Source organism: Amphiprion ocellaris, chromosome 17 (genome assembly GCF_022539595.1).
Source record: "Amphiprion ocellaris isolate individual 3 ecotype Okinawa chromosome 17, ASM2253959v1, whole genome shotgun sequence".
NCBI classification, from domain to species: Eukaryota; Metazoa; Chordata; class Actinopteri; family Pomacentridae; genus Amphiprion; species Amphiprion ocellaris.
The window spans coordinates 14,445,905-14,466,780 of NC_072782.1; the positions used below are offsets into that span (position 1 = coordinate 14,445,905).

Genomic DNA, 20,876 nt, shown 5'->3' on the forward strand with positions numbered 1-20,876 from the left:
GCAAGGCATGATGATTAAAACTGAGTGCTTCCACTATGTCCCATTTTACTTTGGTACTTTTTGAATGCAGTTGCTTATCAGTTATTTATGTGAAAGAGGACAACATTTTTGTCTCAGACTGGAATGTCTTACTGCTGGGATAAGAGGGTTTCTGAAGTTACAGTGAAACCTGTGCTCCCTCCACTGGCCTAATGCTGAATCACTATAGAGCTTTTCTATGATCTAAGTATATTAAAAAAGGCAAGTAATTACCGACAATTCCCAAATTTCACACGTCATTTACCAAAAGACAATCACAATTTATATTTTGGGGGCATGGCCTCCCCTGAAATCTTGTTAGGCACCCCTTTGACCACCCAGATCTGATTGGTAAAGTTTATCCACTTAAACTCTAATGTCCAAGTTTCAATTATGGTGTCTGAGTGATGAAAGCATCATTAGACGGCTGTAACAGCTATGTGTCCAGCCTGTCCATAAAGATAAAAGAGAGCACAAAATACAAAGTTTACATGTCTTTAGTTGATGAAGACACACACATGAACCTCAAACTGGAAATAGGAGTTGAGGTTTAGTGCGTTGCTTCCAGCTGTGTCTAGGAATTTTTACTCTGAGTTGAAACACTTGCAGCATCAAACAGCAGCAAGATCCATATGACGGTCTCCAAATTGAGATAGGTGTGCACATTTTTCACAGTACAGCATAACACAGTGGTAACTGCTACAACAGCATTATAGAATTCCTGAAATTCACTTATGGCTTTTGGTCTCCGTGTGCTACCTCGAGATTTTCACCACATCTGACCACCACTACGCATAAGACTGTAATAGTAAAAGCAGCATTGCACTGTGTCAGTCCGTTTGTCTTCCTTTTTCCTTCTTCTGGCTGCAGGTTCAGGGTCAGTTTTGCATTCTTCAGCAGTTTGTACAAACTGTTTTTAGAGCTCTTCAAAGTAGGTTTCAAACCAATAATGTTTATGAGCCTGTACAAGATATTCAATTAAATCCACAGCTAAACCCAAATCAGACACGTCACAAATATAAACACGTACCAACACATTCTTTATTTACATATGAAAAGCAGATCCCTTTTTATACTGACAATAATACAAAATCTTAGCTTTTGGTATAAACATGTACCTCCACTATTTCTAGCAACATCCAGAACAAAGCTGTGTTAATGATAAGATTATTGTATCTGTTAATTTAGTACAATACACTGCAGTGTTTCCTTCTTACAGGTATAACGATCCACCTATCTGTATAAATATGTTGATTTAATGATCAATCATCCAATATGATCTATCAGTGAACACAACCATATATTTAAAATGACTGAAATAAACATTTGAATGAAACACTTCATAGTGAACAACAAAAGGGTCAGTATATATTTGAGGGACTTTTGAAGTCCACGGGACATATCTTGCCTACATTTTTATTAAAAGTAAAAAAAAAAAAAAAAAAAAAAATGTTTTTTGCGTTCATTATGATCATGTGTTTACAAATTCCATAATTATTTATTATGGAAGCAATCCCTTATTAATCAAAAAATTACTGGATATCACTAAAATGTCGACTAAATAATTGTCCGAATTTAATAAAAACCACCTTCCAATTAGCTAAAGAATAATAAAATGAGCTTATTCAACAATTGTTCTGTGTTCTTTTTATTAAGCTGAAATAATCATGACAGATATTTTGTTGGCAATATATCGAATTCTATATGGAAAAAATAAATTGCATCTGTGTCCCAGAAATCACTTTCAACTAAGTTCCCCATTACAAAAACACCTCTCAAGGAAGTGGGTTAATTCCAGATCACATGACCTACTCCACATGATGTCATTTCCTCCTGAAGAAAAGACTGGCCAGACTCCAAGACTGTCTGAGTTATTTAATATAAAGTAGTGTGTGAGTCAAGTGTGGATTTATGGCATGTTAACAGGTTTACTACAATATCTTTATAAATAACTTTCAATTTCAATTTTACCCAATTGTATATATAATATTTAGAAGAATCTTTCTCTAAAAATGCCACGTGGTGTTTGGTTATATGCGGCCATGTTGATTTATAGGCCTGAAAACAGCAAAAATGTAAACTATGATACAAAAAGTCCCACACATTATATATTGCCCCAAAATATCTATTATTTTCTTTCAGTTAAAAGTTTAGATTTTTCATTTTTCATTTAAATATCTGGAAGAAATTAAATCAAATTGTCAAATCATATTTTAGTTGCTTTCTTTTGAGTTAATACATATGACTGACCTTGTTATATGTTTATATGTCATATCCAGGTCATCATTGTAAATGAGACCTGGTTCTCAAAGGACCTACTTGAAGTTTAAATACATAAAGAAAATAAATGCTAGTCTCAGACCTCTGAATTTAAACAAAATTGTACAGTGGCAAAATTCATGATATTAGCAAATATCATAACTGTCCAAAGAATCAGCATCATATTGTGATGAAACTTGTGATTTTCCCTTCTGTGTTTCTCATGTCACTGGCTAAATATTTATCCATCTCAAAAGTTCCCATTTGTCTTATACACATATACTCTGTTTTAGGACTCACTGTGCTGTTGAAGGCAGTGCTTCTCAGTCATATATGTATATTTCCACTACAGTAAAAAAATCTTTTTGTATGTTTGACTCTTGGTGGAACATGAAATATAACAAGGTGCCATCAGTTGGGGGAAAAAAAGCATATTAAAGAACAGATTGATTTAATAACAAAAAATAACATTTAATATGGAGAATTAAAATCAATTTACAGTTTGTGCTGGCAATGCAAGTTTAACGATAGAAAAGACAAAAGGCATGAATAGGACACTTGTAATGTACAGCAATGACTTTCCAAAAAAAAAGACAAAAAAACACCTTTCCACATTTTGGCCATCAGAAATCCTTCTAAAACTCTACAATGCATTTGATTATATGCTAAGTAGGAGAGTCCATGCTTGAATTTTAACCTTCAAATGATTATAACTTCTTAAATATTTTCTTTAGCTTATTTCTAATTGGGATTTATTAAATTTACAACAACTAGGGTTGAGCCTGAGTCTACATGTTGCATGTTACACTGATGCATATCAGAGGATCTACACTGTTAACATGCAAAAGCAGTTCATCTACTCTCAGAACACAGAGAAAGCAGATCAATCTGTGAACACAAGACTAAACACAAGCTTTTTTTCATAGCTGCATTTACCTGCATGACACATACAATAACAGGATTAAACAGGGGAGAACACGGTTTTAAAGCAATTCATCAGGGATCAGAACACACGCAGCTAAAAATGGAGAATTTAAACTATCTAAATATGAAATGAACAATTTAAAGATGGACACTTGAACTGAATCTTATGATAGCAACCAGAATAAATCATTTGCATAATATAGTTGTTTTTGGGAAAGATAATTTCTCTACTGTACAGCATTTATGCTCTATATTATCTATAATAAGTGATGCAATAAATAATTCAACAGTTTGTACATCTGAACTCCCAAACTGATTATTAAAAAGGGCTGTTGGACATTCTTGTATCTCCTTTCTGCTAAAGTGCAAAATGCTTAAAATCACAAAGCTGCACATCAATCAGAACATGGAACCAATTATTTTTCTGTAAAAGCTCTGTGTCTATGTACAGTACTGGTTCGTTTTAGACAGAAACACAAATGATCCAACAATAATGCCTCTTAACGCAGCCAGTGCAGTTTAAAGAGCCAAAAAGTAGAAAAAAAAAAGCTCTGAATTTAAGAGGCCTGTTGTAACAACAGCAGAATTTGGATTGTAAATGCCACAAAAACACATGCTTATATGAATATGAATAACACAGAGCAGACTTCTGTTAATACGTATGATCAGTTACTGAAATTAAAATACCCAGAGAGCTATGAAATACAAAATGATCAGACAGAAATTCCCTCCCACACACAGGCAACCACAAGCACGCATACTGTGCTTCCAATGACATTAAGAATAAATAATATTTTCATTATATTTCATGAGGATAATTTAGTATTGGACAGTTTCCTAAACTACAATCTGTCTTTACTCTAGTGGTATCGAGATTACAAAAGAAAAATCAGTTGAACTTGGCATCGTAGTGCCCCTTCAGTGTCTCTGTACTTCAGCAAGGTCCAGTATTGAGAAAACAAAGAGAACCCAGGGGTTATCATCAGTGCACTTATGTAGATTACAGTCTAACTCTACAATTCATTGCATCTTCATGGAATCAGAAAGGTCCTTGCTAAGACTACTAGATGGCACTGTTTCATGTCAGTTTTAAAATGAGCTGGGAGGATTGAGAGAAGGTACATTTCGAGACACACTATGTTTTTACACAGTAATGATAGAAAATGTGTGATTCTGATGAGTTTTAACACAGAAACCAAGTGTTGTTGTTTTGTTTTTACTAAGTCTCTGAGGATACGCATCTTGTTATGTTCATAAACTCACTGAAGACACTTTGACTTGTCACAGCAGGAATATTACAGGTGTAAATCACACCACCAGGAGCACTACTCCATTCATTGTGCCACTGTGTGAGAATGAACAATACTTGGGCCCAGAAGCCTCAACAGACCTAAATGGACTCAACTGAGAAACTGATTAACAATATTAATGTTAGTAAGTCTACCTGTGTTTTTCCTGCTTTGCGGAGTTAAAATAACTGCTGTAGTGATCATCGTGCACGGTGGTTCACTCTCACAGCTTAAAGGTCTCAATTCTGGAGAAATATCATTGATATTTAGCTGGCATAAGTAAACAGTCAGCATGTGCCAGAGTTATTGTCCCTCTCTCGCTCCCACTACGCCATTTCCCCTTCTTGTGCGCAAGCAATAAGGTGCACAGGACAAAGAGAAAAAGATTGTGTGGAAGTTTCTGATTTGAAGAGCCAGAGCTGCATAGTTTTTTTTTCTTTCAGAGCATACAGGGAGGAGATATTCCCCTAACCCCCTAAAAAGTGTACTGGATTGAAATCGCATAGTCCACCTTAAATGAGATGCTTGAATAGAACAAAGCTGTTGTTAATGTGCTTTCCCTGCTGTAACAAGTCAAAAATGTCTGCTGTGAGAAAGGCAAAAACCACTAATAATCCACATATCCTCTTTTAATTTACAGTGGCCTTCAAAATCAGCTATACTCAGGAAGTATTGTTGATCCAGAGTTTACACTGGAAACAGGTTTCTATCTTTATATAACTCATATTTGTATATTTTTGTTTAAAATATTTCTATATAATCTTTTAATCAGTAAACTTAAGATTAACAGGCTGTACAATTTTGGCTCAAACATCTGGAAGCAAATCAAGTAGCACAACCTGCTGATGAACAAATTAATTGTCAGTATTTGGAAATGAAAAGTACTGCAGTATCTAATATTAATCTCAACTTACTTATGACTCCCTGAGAGCACTCAGGTTTACTGAAGTGCTTCACCAATCAAGACATTAGCGTTCTTCCACACTGGCAATAATTCTTCATGTACTATTGTTCACATGTTACTTGATGTGGAAGCTCTTCTTGTTTTATGCCATTTAAAGCTGGCAACATTCATGCCATCCACTGCACAAAACTAACTTAAAATCAAACACTTCGACTGAGACCCTGACTGTAAGAGTAACTACATGTCTTTTTGCATTTAACTCTTGGATATGTCACATCTTAGTCTGCTCAATTCAACCAAAGTGGAAAACAAAAACACTTCAAGGGATTAAAGACAATTTAAGGACAAGTGAGGAAACAAACCCATCACACCTTGAATCGCGCAGAACTATTCTTCAGTTGGTCAGAGTTCTCATAAACTGTTATGGTGTTCACAAATATCCTCCCCCTTTTTAATAGAAAACATAGAAACACACAGTACTGACTCTCACACCATTGGTTTTCACATAGTAATGAAGATATTCCACCCGATTCCATAGGTGATGAACACAGATCTTGGAAGAGACTTGATCCATGTGAAGTATTAATGAAGAAGGCCTAGTCGTTCGAAGGGTGTCCATCAGGCGTGTTTTTAAGAAGCATCCATGGTGCCCAACAAGGCAAAGAAAAGTCCTCGACAGCTGTGATTACATGACTGCAGTCGGCTTTCTCGACCCACAACACAGCAGCAACACAAGGCAGACGTGAAGTCATCCAAACGGTCTCCCTCATTAGTACAAGGACCAGTGACACTGTAGATCTGGTGGATATATTGCATTACAGAGCTTGTGTTTAATGAACACAGATGAATAAATGAAAAATGCTGGTTGTCAGTGTATCACAGCAGCATGAATCAGTCCAGTCTTAGCGCAGAAACAGATTAAATGTTGAGCTGCGACTTCTTGCCGTTACCACTTGTCAGCCCACTGCTGTTGGCCTGGACAAGCTCAGTGAAACTCTGAGTGACCCTAATCTTCTTAGATGGTTCCTGCTGAGCCCTCTATTCGCCTGGGCAGGGCACCGTTGAGCTCCAGAAGACTATCAATTCCCAGGTACCCCAATAAAATTTCACTGCGGCGGTGGGAAAGCTTCAGGATATCCTCAGCCAGGCATTGAGAAGAGGTGAAGCGGACCTTGTCATGATCGAACATATCCTTAAGGTACTGCACGATTTGTTGCTGCAGGTGAAAGGAGAGAGATGAATGACAGGAACATTTTGATTCTAACTTAACAGGTACTTGTTTATCTCTAAAGGTAAATTTATCTGTCATTGTTATTATGACTATTAGACTAAGAAAACTCTCACTCATAATGGCTCTGTGAAAGAACTGCTCATTAAGTTTAAAAATACATCAGGCTGGGTTTATAGACTAGACATTTCTGTATATAATAAGATTGTGTTACCAACTGGAGGATTGCAGTCTATCAAAGGCTAAGACAAATAAAGATGCAAGTGAGTTGTACAATAGGAAATGTATAATCCAGGATTTGACCAGTCATTTTTAATGACTTTTAAAATTTTTTTATTTTTTTTTATTTTTAATGTCTTCTACAAGAGTCTTTCTAGTGTGGAAATCCAATACTGCAGTTTTGCAAAGTTTGGAAACTGATTCAAGAAAAAAAACATTGAAAACTGACTTTTTGTCCCAAACATGGGATGCAACAGCTGCATGCAGTAACTTCGATGAATCATTTTTTGCAGGATGTGTGATCGGGACCTCTCTGAAGCATTTTTTTTTCAACCACTTGCTAGTGTGCATTTGCAGATTAAACTTAGACCGAAGTAGGACTGTGTGGAAGTCGGTGAGGATCTTTACCAACAAACCTGGGAGGACCCAACCCTCCTGTTGACGATCATCACTGATGACAAGATTTGGCTCTATGATTACAACCCAGAGTCAAAACTTTCATGAGCTGGGGACCGTGAATTATTTATATTAAATAAAACTAAACACTGATTGCTACTTTAACTTTTTAAAGCATAATGTGGCATGATAGCAATTTTGTGCTCCATCATGACAAAGTGTCAGTTTTTTGGCAGGTTTAGCTCTTCATAACTTTTTCCTCTTACCTAAAGCAAAAATAATGTTGAAGAGTTGCCATTTTGACATAATGGAGGAGAACCAATGCCTGTCACAAATAGTACTTGGAAGGCTCACAGGACAAGACTTCCAGGCAGCTTTCCTAGTGAGCACTGGGAGCAGTGTACTGCTGTGCAAGGTGACTGCATCAATGGTCAAATTCAAATTTGATATTTCTTCCTTTTTATAGGAACAATGTCTAAAAGTTCTAAATGCATCTCATATCTTGAGATTTGTTCGAAAATTGGAAACCTCATTCTAAAATCGAGTAATAATCCCAGCTAAAGCACTTTAACATCATCAGGGTTATTTTCTCAGCTTCCTCCAGAGCCACAGAAGATACTATATCTATAATTTCATATATTAAGGCTGTACATTAGTCCTCATGATGACTAAACTGAATGCCAGAGGCAAAATTAGTCGAGTGCCCCTTTATTCCCAAACTTGTTTTCCAAAATAGTAACAAAATCACATCTTATTTCTGTATAATCTCACCTTGAAAATCGTGCACACTTCACTGAGATGCTGCCTGGGTCCCAAAAACCCAAACGCTAAAACTGGGCTTACGTGTTCGGATATGGCATAGAAGTGAGAGATAAACCCATCAGCAACCTACGAAGCGTAGTAAGAGAAAAATCTGTCAGAATCAAACATACTGACGAACATAAATCAATAAAAAGCACCGAATTTTCAAACAGGCTTACCATAAGAAGTCGCCGTTTTGCTTTCAGGACAGACCAGCAGGCAGTTGCCAAAGCCTACGAGAAAAACACAACTCTGTTATTAAACAAAACTGTTATTGTGGATTGGTGGAGTAAAGAGTTAAGCTGTGCATGTGTAGAAATTAACCGTCTCTTTGAAGCTGTCAGAAAGCCAGCGGTTCCTCAACACAGCTACCACAGAGGAGGGAGGGCTCTCCAGGTCTTCGAACGCATCCATCAGGATAAAGTCCAACACAATGTCGAAAAAGTTCATACACACCACCTGTAGAGATGATGACATAAGGACCCCCATTACATTCACCCTTAAAGGATGGATATGGCATTTGATTGTATTAGCACTGCTGCATTGGGGGATTATAAATGAAATCATGGGAATTGAAAATCACCTAGGGATGTCAGCAGTTGGACAGGAAACCATCAAACGTAATTTAAGTTTTACTAAAAAGCACCTTGTGATATTATTAATCACTTGTGGTGCTGACCTAGTTTTGACAGTATCTGGTGCGTGCACAAAAAAACAAAACATGTACATCCTGTCAAAGGTTTCACATTGTATCACTGATCAACAGTTGGTGGCAGTATTGTGCCTAAAAATTGAGCAGCAAAGGCAAGAAACTTCTTGATTTCACTAGACAAAAAGTAACTTAAAGAAAATATGAGCACTGAATGATTATTGAGTGGAAATTCATATTACACTTACTGTATACAAATATACTGTGATTCATTTAAAACTTTGGAGAACCTACTGAAGGGCAGCTATCATTATTAATGGTGCAGAGGCACATAGACCAAATGCAGAAACACTTAAAAATACACAGTATTAAAAGAACTGGGCTGTATAAAACACCAAGAAAATTTTACAGGGCTAAAAAGTGTAGCAAGTAACAATGAGGCGGATAAACAGTAAGCATAATTTTACAAAAACTAAATCATGCACAGACACACTATCACAGCTCCACGTCAAGTTATGCACAGTCATATTCAGTATATACATGCATGTATAGAGACAGTTTCTATAAAGTATTTTTGCCCTGATTCTGTTTCATCAACTTCTGTTTGGCTGTTTTATATGCCACACAGATCACCTATACATGTAATACTGTTCAAAAGCTTGGGGTCACCCTGGCAATTTCATATTTTCCACAGGAATACAGGAGCGATGGTTGCTGGAAAAGGCCCTCTGTACCCCTATGTAGATATTCCATAAAAAAAAAAAATCAACCATTTCCAGCTAGAAATGTCATTTACCACATTAATAATGCCTAGACTGTATTTTTGATTAATTTAATGCTATCTTCATTGAAAAAAAATCTGCTTTTCTTTCAAAAATAAGGACATTTCCAAGTGACCCCAAATTTTTGAAAAGCAGTGTAAATAAGGAAGAAGAAATTTTAAGGAAGAAAAGGCATTTCAGCCATTCATGGGGGATTCAGGGATGGAAACAATATGTTTACAAAAAGCACCATATGATACTTTTAACTTCAAAAGAAAAATGTATTTTTCTGTAGCACATTTTTGTACCTTCCATCTGAAGTATATTGAAAAAAAAAATCCACATGCCAGATAAAATAAGACAGATTACCACTTCCATGCTGCCAATTACACAGTTAACCACAGTCTGACCTGAAAAATGAACTTTTCACTGAGCAGTACAGTAACCATGTGACATAAACCTGAGAAACCCTGTGTCCCTGTTACCATGAATAAACCAATGAATTTCAATGAAACACATTCACAATAGCACATAAAATACATGCGGTTATGCTAACAGGTGCATGCTGAAAAACTAAACAAAAAAAGGAGATTTGATAGCTTGACTCAAATGACAGCATCACTCACCCCTCGGCCCTCCAGCTCCATCTGAGTGATGGGCCACGTCTCCTCCCTCTGAGTGTAAAGCAGCATGTCCTCATAGCTCTCCAAGAATGCTTTGGGACTCTGCAAGCGATATAAATAAAGAAAAAATCGTTGGAGCAGTGTAAATATGTCAACAAAAGCAGACCTTGGTCACGTTTATCCAAATAGGACTAGTTAATAATTGAGGATCCAAATGGACAGCGTTTACCTTGTTTGCTTTCACCATCAACCCTGCAATCATTTGCTTCCCTGTTTCCATGAAAAACGTGCGGTGGGTTTCATCTAACAACAGGACCTGGAGGAAAAAACAAAAAAAATGCCATTATTGGTTTATTTTTTATAGTCGTTTTCACAATAATTTGACCAGTTCATAAAATGATCATTTGATTTCTTCACAGTGCTGAGTTATTGTCACGTCTGAAGCATCTCATGAGTTTGTTCAGCCACACAGTGATGCAGTCACGTGTCTCAAAACCCACAGGAGGCTCTTTCGGGCCATCAACCATTAGACTCCAATACGCCGCATCATCCTACCTCCAGTGAGACTTACAACAACTTGTGACTGTTTGTCAGACCACAGATACTGCACATGTGTAAATACCAACTAAATTCTAGCATGTATACATTCAAACAAATCTAATTCATTGCCATCATTCCTAGTTTTACTATATTTCATGTATAAGTATACATTTTAATGTATACTTATATGTATGTATACATATATGTATATGCATTTTGAGTTGTAACGGTGGAGTATTAATAAAGGCAAATTTTATCTATTCTTAAGTGCCTTAAATATGCTGCAAATGACATTCAGCTCCACAGATAACATAAAAGAGAATCATCTTCAAAAGATCCCTTCAACTTCAGCTGTGCAAATGTCCACGTGATGTAAATCAGAAGGGCTTAAATTGTGATGAAAGTTAAAAATGAAACGCTGTGGAAACAAACTTCTGTAATATCATCCTTTTTATTTTTTTAAAGGTGTAAGGAACACCATGAGTCATTCGTCCTGATTGTAGCTGTTATCTGTTTAGCTGGCCTTGTAGCTTTTGTCTGGATGTCACTATAGCAAAGAAACCTGACTCACTGCCTGTGGGTGTAAAGACCACACCTGCACAGAGGCAAAATACTACAAAGTCAGGGTTGTCTGAAGTGTTCTGTAAGGCTCCAATTGCATGTAGTGTATGAGATCAGGAATGACGTGTCCAGCAAAAAGAGAACAAGATACGTGCTTCATAACGACCTGCATTTAGCAGAAGGCTGGAGTAAAAATAACACACTTTAAAGTGCCTCTCTAGTCATTGATTTAACCCCACAAAACTCATCTCCTTGTTTCAAAGTAACATATTTAGAAGTTCTTTCCCATGAAAACAATCCTTTCATGTCTTTGCTTAGATGCAACTCAAACTTCCTTTAGAATGTGCGAATCTGTTAAGTCCCGGCACTTATTGACACCGCAGCTCCACTGTTTTCTGCAGCTTAGTTGTAGCAAGTTGAAACTTTGGAGTAATTCAGTCATATAGGCTTGACCTGCAAACCAAGAATGACATGGAAAGCACCACCCTGCAAGTTTAACAGATTAGTTCCTTAGGTTTATTACGTATGGAACCCAGGAAGTCTGAATCCAAGTGTTTGAGACTGTCATCTGTACATATGTCTTTCACAATATAAAAAACAACATTTGCACATGTGAAGTAAAAACGTGATTTTTTTTTAAAGTAGTCTGAGCTATTGTTTTGAATATTTGTTTAATCAAACATATAGGCACTAAAGACGTCATCTGAAGAACTTCAACCCATATCAGACTTCTAAAGTTTAATTTAGTAGAAGGCTATCCAAAGCAATGTGCATCTGAGAGAGGATACAACACGAGTTAGGCAGGCTGGGTAGCACTAAGGACCTTGCCTAAGAGTCCTCACTGGACAACTGCACTTGGACCAGGTCCCAGAGTCAGGGGTGTTAGTCACTGAGCTATCCAGGTCCTGACATGGAGACAATTACAGGTAACAAAGCGGCTCTGGTACTGACCTATGTGGGTTTGGGCAGATGCTAGTTGGGCAAAATAGACCCATGCAAGGCATTATGTCTTTGCAAATGGATATAATAAATGTGTTTATTAGTATTTAGAGCAGGGAAATGAGAGCCAATCATAAGTGGTCACTCGAGACGCTTGTGGAGAAGCATTCTAATGCCATGTGTACTGATGTACTTAGAGCTGTCCATTAGAGATCGGATCACCCGAGACGCATATTAATCCTGGGTATGTGTGCAGAGGGATATGGACTTTGAACGTGCACAGGAGACGCAGTTCTATCCATACTACAGTAGACACACATTGGTCTACTATACAGTCATAAGCACTCCTTGTCTTTTGTTTTTTTTTTTTTACAGGATATAACACTATACAGGAGATAGCACAGGATATTTTTACAGGATATAGCACCATATCAATGCAACTATTCTCGGAGTGTGTCAAGCACTTGTGGGCATACGGATTTCTGGAGAATTTGAAACTTCCCACTGTTTACTGCTGCACTTTTTTCTTCCCCCAATTTACACACGCATCCACCTACTTATGTACAATAACTGATACCTCATCAGTGCAATAACTGATACCTCATCTTCTCCACACGGTATTTTTAAAAAAAAAATCATCTGTATATAATGTTATCTGCAATTTTTGCACCATGTTTTTTCTTATTTATTCTTGCACTGCCTTTATACTTTTTCTTTGGAGCTGCTGTTACGGTGAACTTTCCCCACTGTGGGATCAATAAAGTTTATCCTTATCCTTATCTTGACAGCAGACAGTCTGCACAGGCACAAATTTTGGGCTGCATAAGGATATCTGCAGAACGATCTGTACGGACTCTCGAGAACTTAATTGGATGACCAAATTTACATCATGCATGCCCCTACGGGTCCCTGTGGATAGGAAAAGCATGAACTGGTCTTTTAGTTTTACAGGAACTATAATGTCTGTGAAAAGAAACCCAGTTCAGGCTAATTTATAACCAAAATGAGTCCCAATACAAGCCACCCTGTAGAGCTCTTGACTAGCTGCAGAACAGTGCTTTAATGAGTGGTCTCCTCTCCGGTTTACAAATGAGTCTACATTTTCGCCAACAATCGCTAGTGAAACTACTTGGTTGACTTAAAATGCACCATGCAAGGTAGCAGTGAACCATTTGAAGTAGACTGTCAACAGTGCAAATTGAAAAACATTTGGAAAAAAAGGGGGGCCATCACAATCTGCAGCTGACCAGACCAGAGAATTATATATTAGTTAGTCAAATGAGCTGAAACTGACCTGGAATGCTTGTCTCACACAGTGCAGCTTGGCAAGGAAGTCTTGGTCACCATAACATTCAAGTAATTCAGTCCTGGTAGAAAAAAAGAAAACTGTATGAAACTCTACAAACTCTCATTCTTCTCTACATTGCTGTAAAATCTGTAGGAGTGTAAACTGATTTTCGACCACTTGGAGGCAGCAGGACAAGATAAAATTACAGCACTCATATATTATTGCCTTAAAGAACTGAAATAGTAACCATGGTAGAAAATATTTCTGTATTTACACATCACAAAGCAACACTAGCCTTTATGTGGAGTTATGGTACTGACCACCTGGCAATTATAAGCCAGCCATAGCAGAAATTTACTCCTTTTAATTGTTTTTGGCCTCCAAAGTTAAGAAAAGCTGCTTAATGATGCACATGTTAGTAAACTTACTGTATGCTGCCTGTCAACACCAATAGCAGAGAGTTAAGGACTAACTGACTATCATTTGTTTTGCTGAAAAAGTTGCCCCCTGTGCTGAGGTGGACAACAGCGTAACCGTAACCGTTTGAGATTAATACACCGTTATAAAAATAAAACTATCTAAGTGTTTAGATGAAGACATCACACATAACAATTACCTCAGGGACCTAAAGGCCACTTTGCCCTCCTGGACCAGAGACAAGGCTTCTTCATAAAGGGCTGCTGGCTTCAGTGGCTGATAGACCCCCTCTAAAGACATGGTATCAAACAGCTGCACATACAAAACACACAGAACTCAGTGCACAGTCCAAACATGTTGTACATAAAGTTCCTACACATTACCCATTTCAAAATTCCAATTTTCCAGGCTCCTTGCAGATGTTTCAGACTATATTTGACATCTGCGTACAAACAAATGTTTCATTATATAAATAAATGGTTTTAAATTCTAACTGTTAACATGTACGTTACATTCTGAGCATGTTTTTTATTATGTTGCCAAATAATTGCCAGAAGACTGGAGCTAGTCGTACAAAATCGGTTCACAGAATTGTATTCCAGCTGCAATGCTAAAACAGTGAGAAACATATTGAATAAATATTATTACATTCTTGTTTCCCCCTCTCTTTTTAGGGATCTGAAAATGAGTTGAATAAAGTTAAATAATTCTGCGCAGCCTTGTTTATTCACTGTGCCAGTGGCAAAGTCGTAACAGTGTGGTTTCCTGACACAGAAAAGATAAGTCGGTTGACTTAATAATATCACCTGAGAGCTCCACAGATAGTGGATGTTTTAAAAAAAGGCCTAAAGACCTTTCTTTTTTAACAAAGCTTCTAATTAAACGTGTCCCTAAAATTTTTATTTTAACAGTTTGCTTTGTTTTTATCCTTTAATATCTTTAATGTTGCACTTTGAGATTTTGCTGAAATGAAAAGTGCATTACAAATAAAATGTATTATTATTATTATTATTATTGACTTTCCTGATAACTACATCACTGCATAATTCATAAATGTTCAGACAAGCTAAATAATGTAATACTTGGGATGCTACGTACGTATGTATGCAATTTGAAGATATTGCTGCATTTTCTTTCAAAAATAATCTGGTTAAGTGTAGAGGCAGCTCTGCATAACCGTTTGCCATAATTTGCTTGCTGACTCTGGAACACAATCCTACTGTGTGGTGAACAGCTGCTTGCTCCAAATGCCATGAAAATGTTATTTTAGAAATGATCAATGTTATATCATAATGATCTGGAAAATACAAATATTTAAAGTACTCTTTTTTCCATATTTATTCAGACCTATAATGTGTAACAACACATTCCATACTGTATAGGAACCCCTTATAGTATACAGAAGAGCAGAATGTGCATATATTTTCAGGTTTTCAAGACTCAGAAGTGCACTTCTACTTGATACATTATGACTGCCACTATGTCTTTCTTGTTTTTTATTTGTCTTTGTGGAGCAGAAGGGAACTCACCTCTGCAGCCGAGAAGAAGGAGTCATCGGAGGTAACAGTAGTTGCATCATCGTCTTGCAGTCTGTGGAAACTCTCCACTTGGGGTAAGATAAGGGTCCCTTCACTCTCTGCAAAAAAGAACAACACAGACTAACTCTCGATGCATAAAATAAAGTACAAATGTACATATAACAGTATTTACTGAGAGAATGCAAATTTCTCTAACAGTCTTCAACCCTTGCCAATAACATTTTTGGGTTTTTGGCAGAGCATATCTCATTATTATTCAAACTTGAGCACAGAATCTAAATTCCTTCCCCTTCCTTAATAAGGTCACAAATAGCTATGTAGCTCAAGTCTTACCAAAGTCTGCTAGCACACTTTCCGTTGGGATACTGCTGCCAAAATCCTCCTGTAGATGGTATGCTCTGTGCAGCAGCGTCTCTAACTTCTCAGCAAACACTTTATTACGGGCTTCAACCTGAACCCAAAAGGAAAATGGCATGAAACAAGTCAAAAGTGGCTTTAATAGTATGCATTAAATAGCTTAAGATCAGGTTCAGTTTAATTTCTTTCATTTGTACTGAATTGGTTGCATGTCACCTATAAGCAAACCAACACCATCAAACGTTACAGTCAGTGAAATTCCAACTACAAAAACAATAATGTGCTAGATTTTAAATTAATCAAACTGTGCACAAGAGATTCAAGCACTGTGAACTGGTAACAATGGTTTGATGGTTACCATTGGAAAGTCTCCACACGTTGCCCCCTGCAGAGCGAGGCTGTTGCTACTGCTAGAGGTTGAGTGGGTGGGATGGCGTATATTCAAGGCCTGTTCCCACTTTCGCAGAGCTTCCTCAAACAGCTCCATTCCTAGCAGGAAAAAAGAAATAAACTGACTATTCTTGAGCTGGTAAATCAAAACGTTGACATAAAATTAAGAAATAATGGGACAGAGAGGCAGAAACTGATTTTCAATCTTATGCATCTGTGCAGTGCGGATAACTTATTTGAAAAAAGAATAACACTCACTACAGCATCAAGGTAACACTGTCTTTGCATGTTGTGATAAATGCTCCATTTTAATTATGAATAACACGTGCCGTAAACAGATAGACGCTGCTTTACCTTGTCATTGGACAGCTCTTTCTGATGGGGAACTGAAGCAGCTATATTAATCTCTTCAAAGCCACCAGACTCCTTTAATAGAAACAGCAATTTTACCTCATAGAACAGGCAGGTTGCTAGTCTGCTATTGTGTGATATTGGTGTTTTATGAAATCAAATGATGGGTCTACTAGGATATGGTAGGATGCTTTAATGAAAACAAACACTATTTTTCTCATACTGTAAACTGCTGCAACATCTCTTCTGACCCTCTGAATATAATGTTATGTTTTAGTTTCTATCTCTTTACAATTCCCCCACTGAAAAGCCCAGTTTGCTCTGGTTAGTCAGCGAGCCTGACAAGGTGAGGGAAGGCTGATTACATATCATAACCCTAGATCTCTGAGTATGAGGATATACCAGCAGAAGCTGGTCTACTGAGGAAATAATGACAAACCCTGAGGTAGCTGCTCATTCTTTATTTAAAAGAAAGGCAAACTAGACAGGTGTAATGTAAATGTGCGACATAGCAGCATAAATAAGTAACACTGTTTGTACTTCAAACTAAGTATTTTAGGCAAGTAAAGAGCATAGTTTCCTATAGGAGAGACTAACTCAATTTGGTATGGACTTTAGGTTTTTTAAGTATGCAAAAAGCATTACATTGGTTCTTTAACATGTTAGTTTAGATCCAAACTAAGGTAGAATTACATGTTTTGTCAACAGAGGTTAGTGATTTTGATGTGAGAAAAGAGATATACAAGCTTCAGTTCTCCACGGAAAAGAGCTGTCAGTGAAAATATTCTAAATATAGTGTACGCCTAAACCCATATTGATTTTTTTTATACTTCTGACTTTTTTTTTAGGAGGCTAAAATACATTTTGCCGACCCTGTCTACAACAGTGCACTGCTTCGCCTCTGTACTAGTACTCTTATCTGTCCTTTCAAAACAGAACCATGTCGACCATTATCTTCTGCAAGTAGATGCCTGACTGTGGATAACTCATAAAACCTCACTTCAAAGAAGCTGTCCTGTAAATGCCAGTGTGAAATTGGGAAAAGACACGGAAGGCAGCTTGAATATACTTAGGAAGACAAGAGACTGAAAATGTGAATACTATATTCTTTACAGTGGCAAACACGTCCTTGTGCAAGTCCTGTGTTTTCTACAATATATTATATATTTCAACCACAGTTTAGAAAAGCATAAATGGTGGTAAAAGCCTACCCATTAAATAGAGATTCTCTGCATTAGCATCCTCCACTGCCCCTGACTCTTCCACCACAGGCTCTGCCTCCCAGGGGGTGGATGGATTTGCAGACTGATTTGGGGAGCTTGGGACTCGCATCTACGCCACAAACACACATCAAAGAATAATCAGGGAAATGGCAAGTAAACATTGCAGGAAAAAAAAGAGAAAAACTATTAGTATGGAACTAACAGATGTCAGGCTGTGGGAGGAACTTGAGTGTTTACTGGGAGCCAGGGAAGAAATTCCACTCATGGTGTCATTGCTCCGAGTGCTGGGACTCATCATCTGTCGGCCAGTAAACGGACCTGTGGAAGATTAAAAACGTAAAATTATCTGGACGTATCTAAGCAGGCACTGAAAGAATCAACACACCACAACACAAAGTCATGATTTCCACATTGCCACCGTTAGGTCACACACACCTCTCTTCAATGATGAAGGTCTTCCTGTCTTCAGTAGTGCCTCAGGTATCCCCACTGTCTTCTGACCTTCCTTCCCTTGTGTCACCTGCTTTCTCTTCCTCCCTCGCCTTTTCAGCTGATGAGCGGTGAGAGCCAGAGCTACACTGCCCAGCGCTGTGGCAAACAGCACCTTCTTCAGGCTCGGTGTAAGCTTTAGCTGGGAAAATATGGACTGAAAACAGAAGAGACAGTGAGGATATGACCAAACATGAGCTGTCAGTACTAATTTAGACCTACTTTTACTGAACATGTCTACACAAGACAAAGATAAGTATTTAAATGTCTTCCCATGTTATTAAATTTACCTCTAAAATTGAATCACTGTGTAACAAAGTTACATAATTAGAATTTTTCCATAATAATAATCCCTTCTGATCTTAAAATGGCTTAGATGTAACTATACACTAATGTTGCCGTTAAAGATGACCCTAATCTGAGCCTAATCTTAAAATTAGAGGTTAATCTGTTGCTTATTTTCTTGATTAATCAATTAGTTGTGTGGCCTGTAAAATGCCAGAAAATGGTGAAAGATGTTGACCAGTGATTGTCTAAGCCCAAGACGACATCCTAAAATGTTTTGTTCTCTCCACAACCCAAAGACATTCAATTTATTGTCAAACATGACTAACAAAACCAGACAAATTTCACATTTAAGAAGCTGGAATGACAGTATTTACACATAGAATCATTAAACCAATTAAATCAATAATTGAAATTGTTGGTTGACAATTAATTATTGCAGCTCTTCTCATCGCTGCTGCCTCCTTTAGAATCTACAGATCTATGAGGTCCCTGGCCCTGAAGAACAAAAACGATATGGAAAGTCTCAACCCTGCAAACTGATAGGATGAAGCCTTGCAAGTATGAAGCAGTGTTTTCTGAAGTGTCATCGGGACACTGAAGTTTCAAAGTGGAAATGTCCAGGCATGATGTTTACTGCTTATTTAGCTCATAATGTGTCTTCAAGCATATAAAAAACACCACAGGGAAGATGTCTGTAACTTAACCGTGTTTAAGAATTTACAAAGTGGTTTACCTGCCCAAATGTGGAGTAGAGAAAGACTGGGATCTCTGCTACAGTCATGGCCAAAGCCTGAGCGATGGACATCCCGTCTGCTTGTTTGAATGACATCTCAGAAATGGAAATGCCTTCAGGCCACACCTCTCCAAATCCCCCTCACATTCACCCAAAATGAGGTTTCCTCTCTGTTCTGAGATCAGCCGGCTTGGGGCTCGCTGATGGACCGTCCGTAGTCATCCACTCCCAAAGTTCACACTGGTCCGGTGGCTGACTGCAGTTTTACTATTTTACAACAGATAAGACACAAGTTTTGTAAATTATCTGAGTAGCAGCCTTCCCCTTTAGAGCTGCCATCATTAGACACATGTATCACTCCACGCTCCACTGAGACACCCTCAAGGCACAGAACTAACTTGCAGCTTCACGCTTTAACCTGGTGAAACAAATTCGTATTAACTGTTAAGTAGCAAGACAACTTGATACTGTGCCAGCTACTTATCTATCTACACTGTCTGGTATGCAGACAGTGGAGCTGCTGGACAAACAGCAGGTCTGGCTTCCACATGACAAACCAGCTCACTTTTACCTTCTCCCTGGGGCCAAACTATCAAGTTAAATAAAACATTTACTGGTGTACATGTCAGGCAGGACAAATAATTGATGATAAAGAGGGTGCTAGTTCAAACAGACATGACTGTAAGGTGACTAGAAAGCTAGGCAGTTAGCCTCAACAGGCTGAGGCCAGGAATTAACCTTGCCACCATTTGTATTTACTTTCACATAAACTCCATAGCAACTCTGAGTTCTGTCTTTAAAATTCTTGCTAAAAAGAGGCCAAGTTTAACCCCAACCAGCAGCCACCAAGCCTCAGGTACGAGCATGCTACCGTCAGCTAGCTTACTGAGCTAGCTTAGCTCAGCCTGATCTGTCGTTTCATGTCAGACCATCATCAGGTCAACCGGACACTAACAGGAGAGCTGTAAACTGACACCTCCCAGCCTTCAGCTCCGTGCACAGCTCATCAGAAGCGCAGCTAATAACATAATCCCTGACATAGGTACATACCGTGAGCATCCAAGGCGTCAGGGAAGGACGTTCCCGTGTCACAGTCAGTGAAAGCCGCACCGTGCATTTTTTCTCAAGACGGAAGTTTCCAAGATTACTGGCATGACCAAGAGCCAATCATGCGAGGAGTGTATAGCGTTACATTTTAATTGACCAATCGAATGACGGTTGGGAGGGGAAAGTGTTTTTACAATCCAATCAGATAGCAGAGATGAGATTATCGTCCCGCCCCATACGAACAAAAAAAATAGCTGTCAGAAAGTTTCGGCGGTGCGCACATTTGTAATACCGTTGTAAAAACAGGACTGAATACATTCAGTTTTTTTTTTTGCAATTGACGAAGTCCAAAAAGTCATTAAGTGCTTACAAGCCCAAAAACTTCACAATTAAGAAAGGCTCTTAAAAAAAGAGCTACTCTTCCTTGATACAAAATTACATTTTGGGTTATATTTAGCAAACAAATTCATATTTTTTTATACTATTATCGTGCTGTTACCGGCAAATATTCCCACTTCTTATCTAAGACAGCTATAAATAAGAATGTAAGCTAATGTATTTATATGTAAGTGGCTTTGTAGTAATGTGTACGGCTTCGTATTGTGAGAAGGTGCGTTTACAGGTGGCACTTGAAAGCAGCATTA

At 37.9% G+C, this 20,876-nt stretch overlaps 1 protein-coding gene across 1 annotated transcript; it reads right to left on the reverse strand.

Moving 5' to 3' along the window:
- Positions 1-2,723: 2,723 nt before the first annotated feature.
- Positions 2,724-20,308, reverse strand: miga2 (mitoguardin 2). Its single transcript, XM_023263454.3, has 16 exons — positions 20,236-20,308; positions 19,186-19,452; positions 18,111-18,321; positions 17,878-17,993; positions 17,664-17,784; positions 16,070-16,200; positions 15,688-15,805; positions 15,346-15,452; positions 14,016-14,128; positions 13,406-13,478; positions 10,301-10,387; positions 10,075-10,173; positions 8,363-8,497; positions 8,218-8,271; positions 8,009-8,125; positions 2,724-6,610 (listed from the first exon to the last, which is right to left on the reverse strand). The coding sequence occupies exons 2-16, from the start codon at positions 19,279-19,281 to the stop codon at positions 6,410-6,412; spliced, it is 1,779 nt and encodes a 592-aa protein (XP_023119222.2). The 5' UTR covers positions 19,282-19,452; positions 20,236-20,308; the 3' UTR covers positions 2,724-6,409.
- Positions 20,309-20,876: the final 568 nt, after the last annotated feature.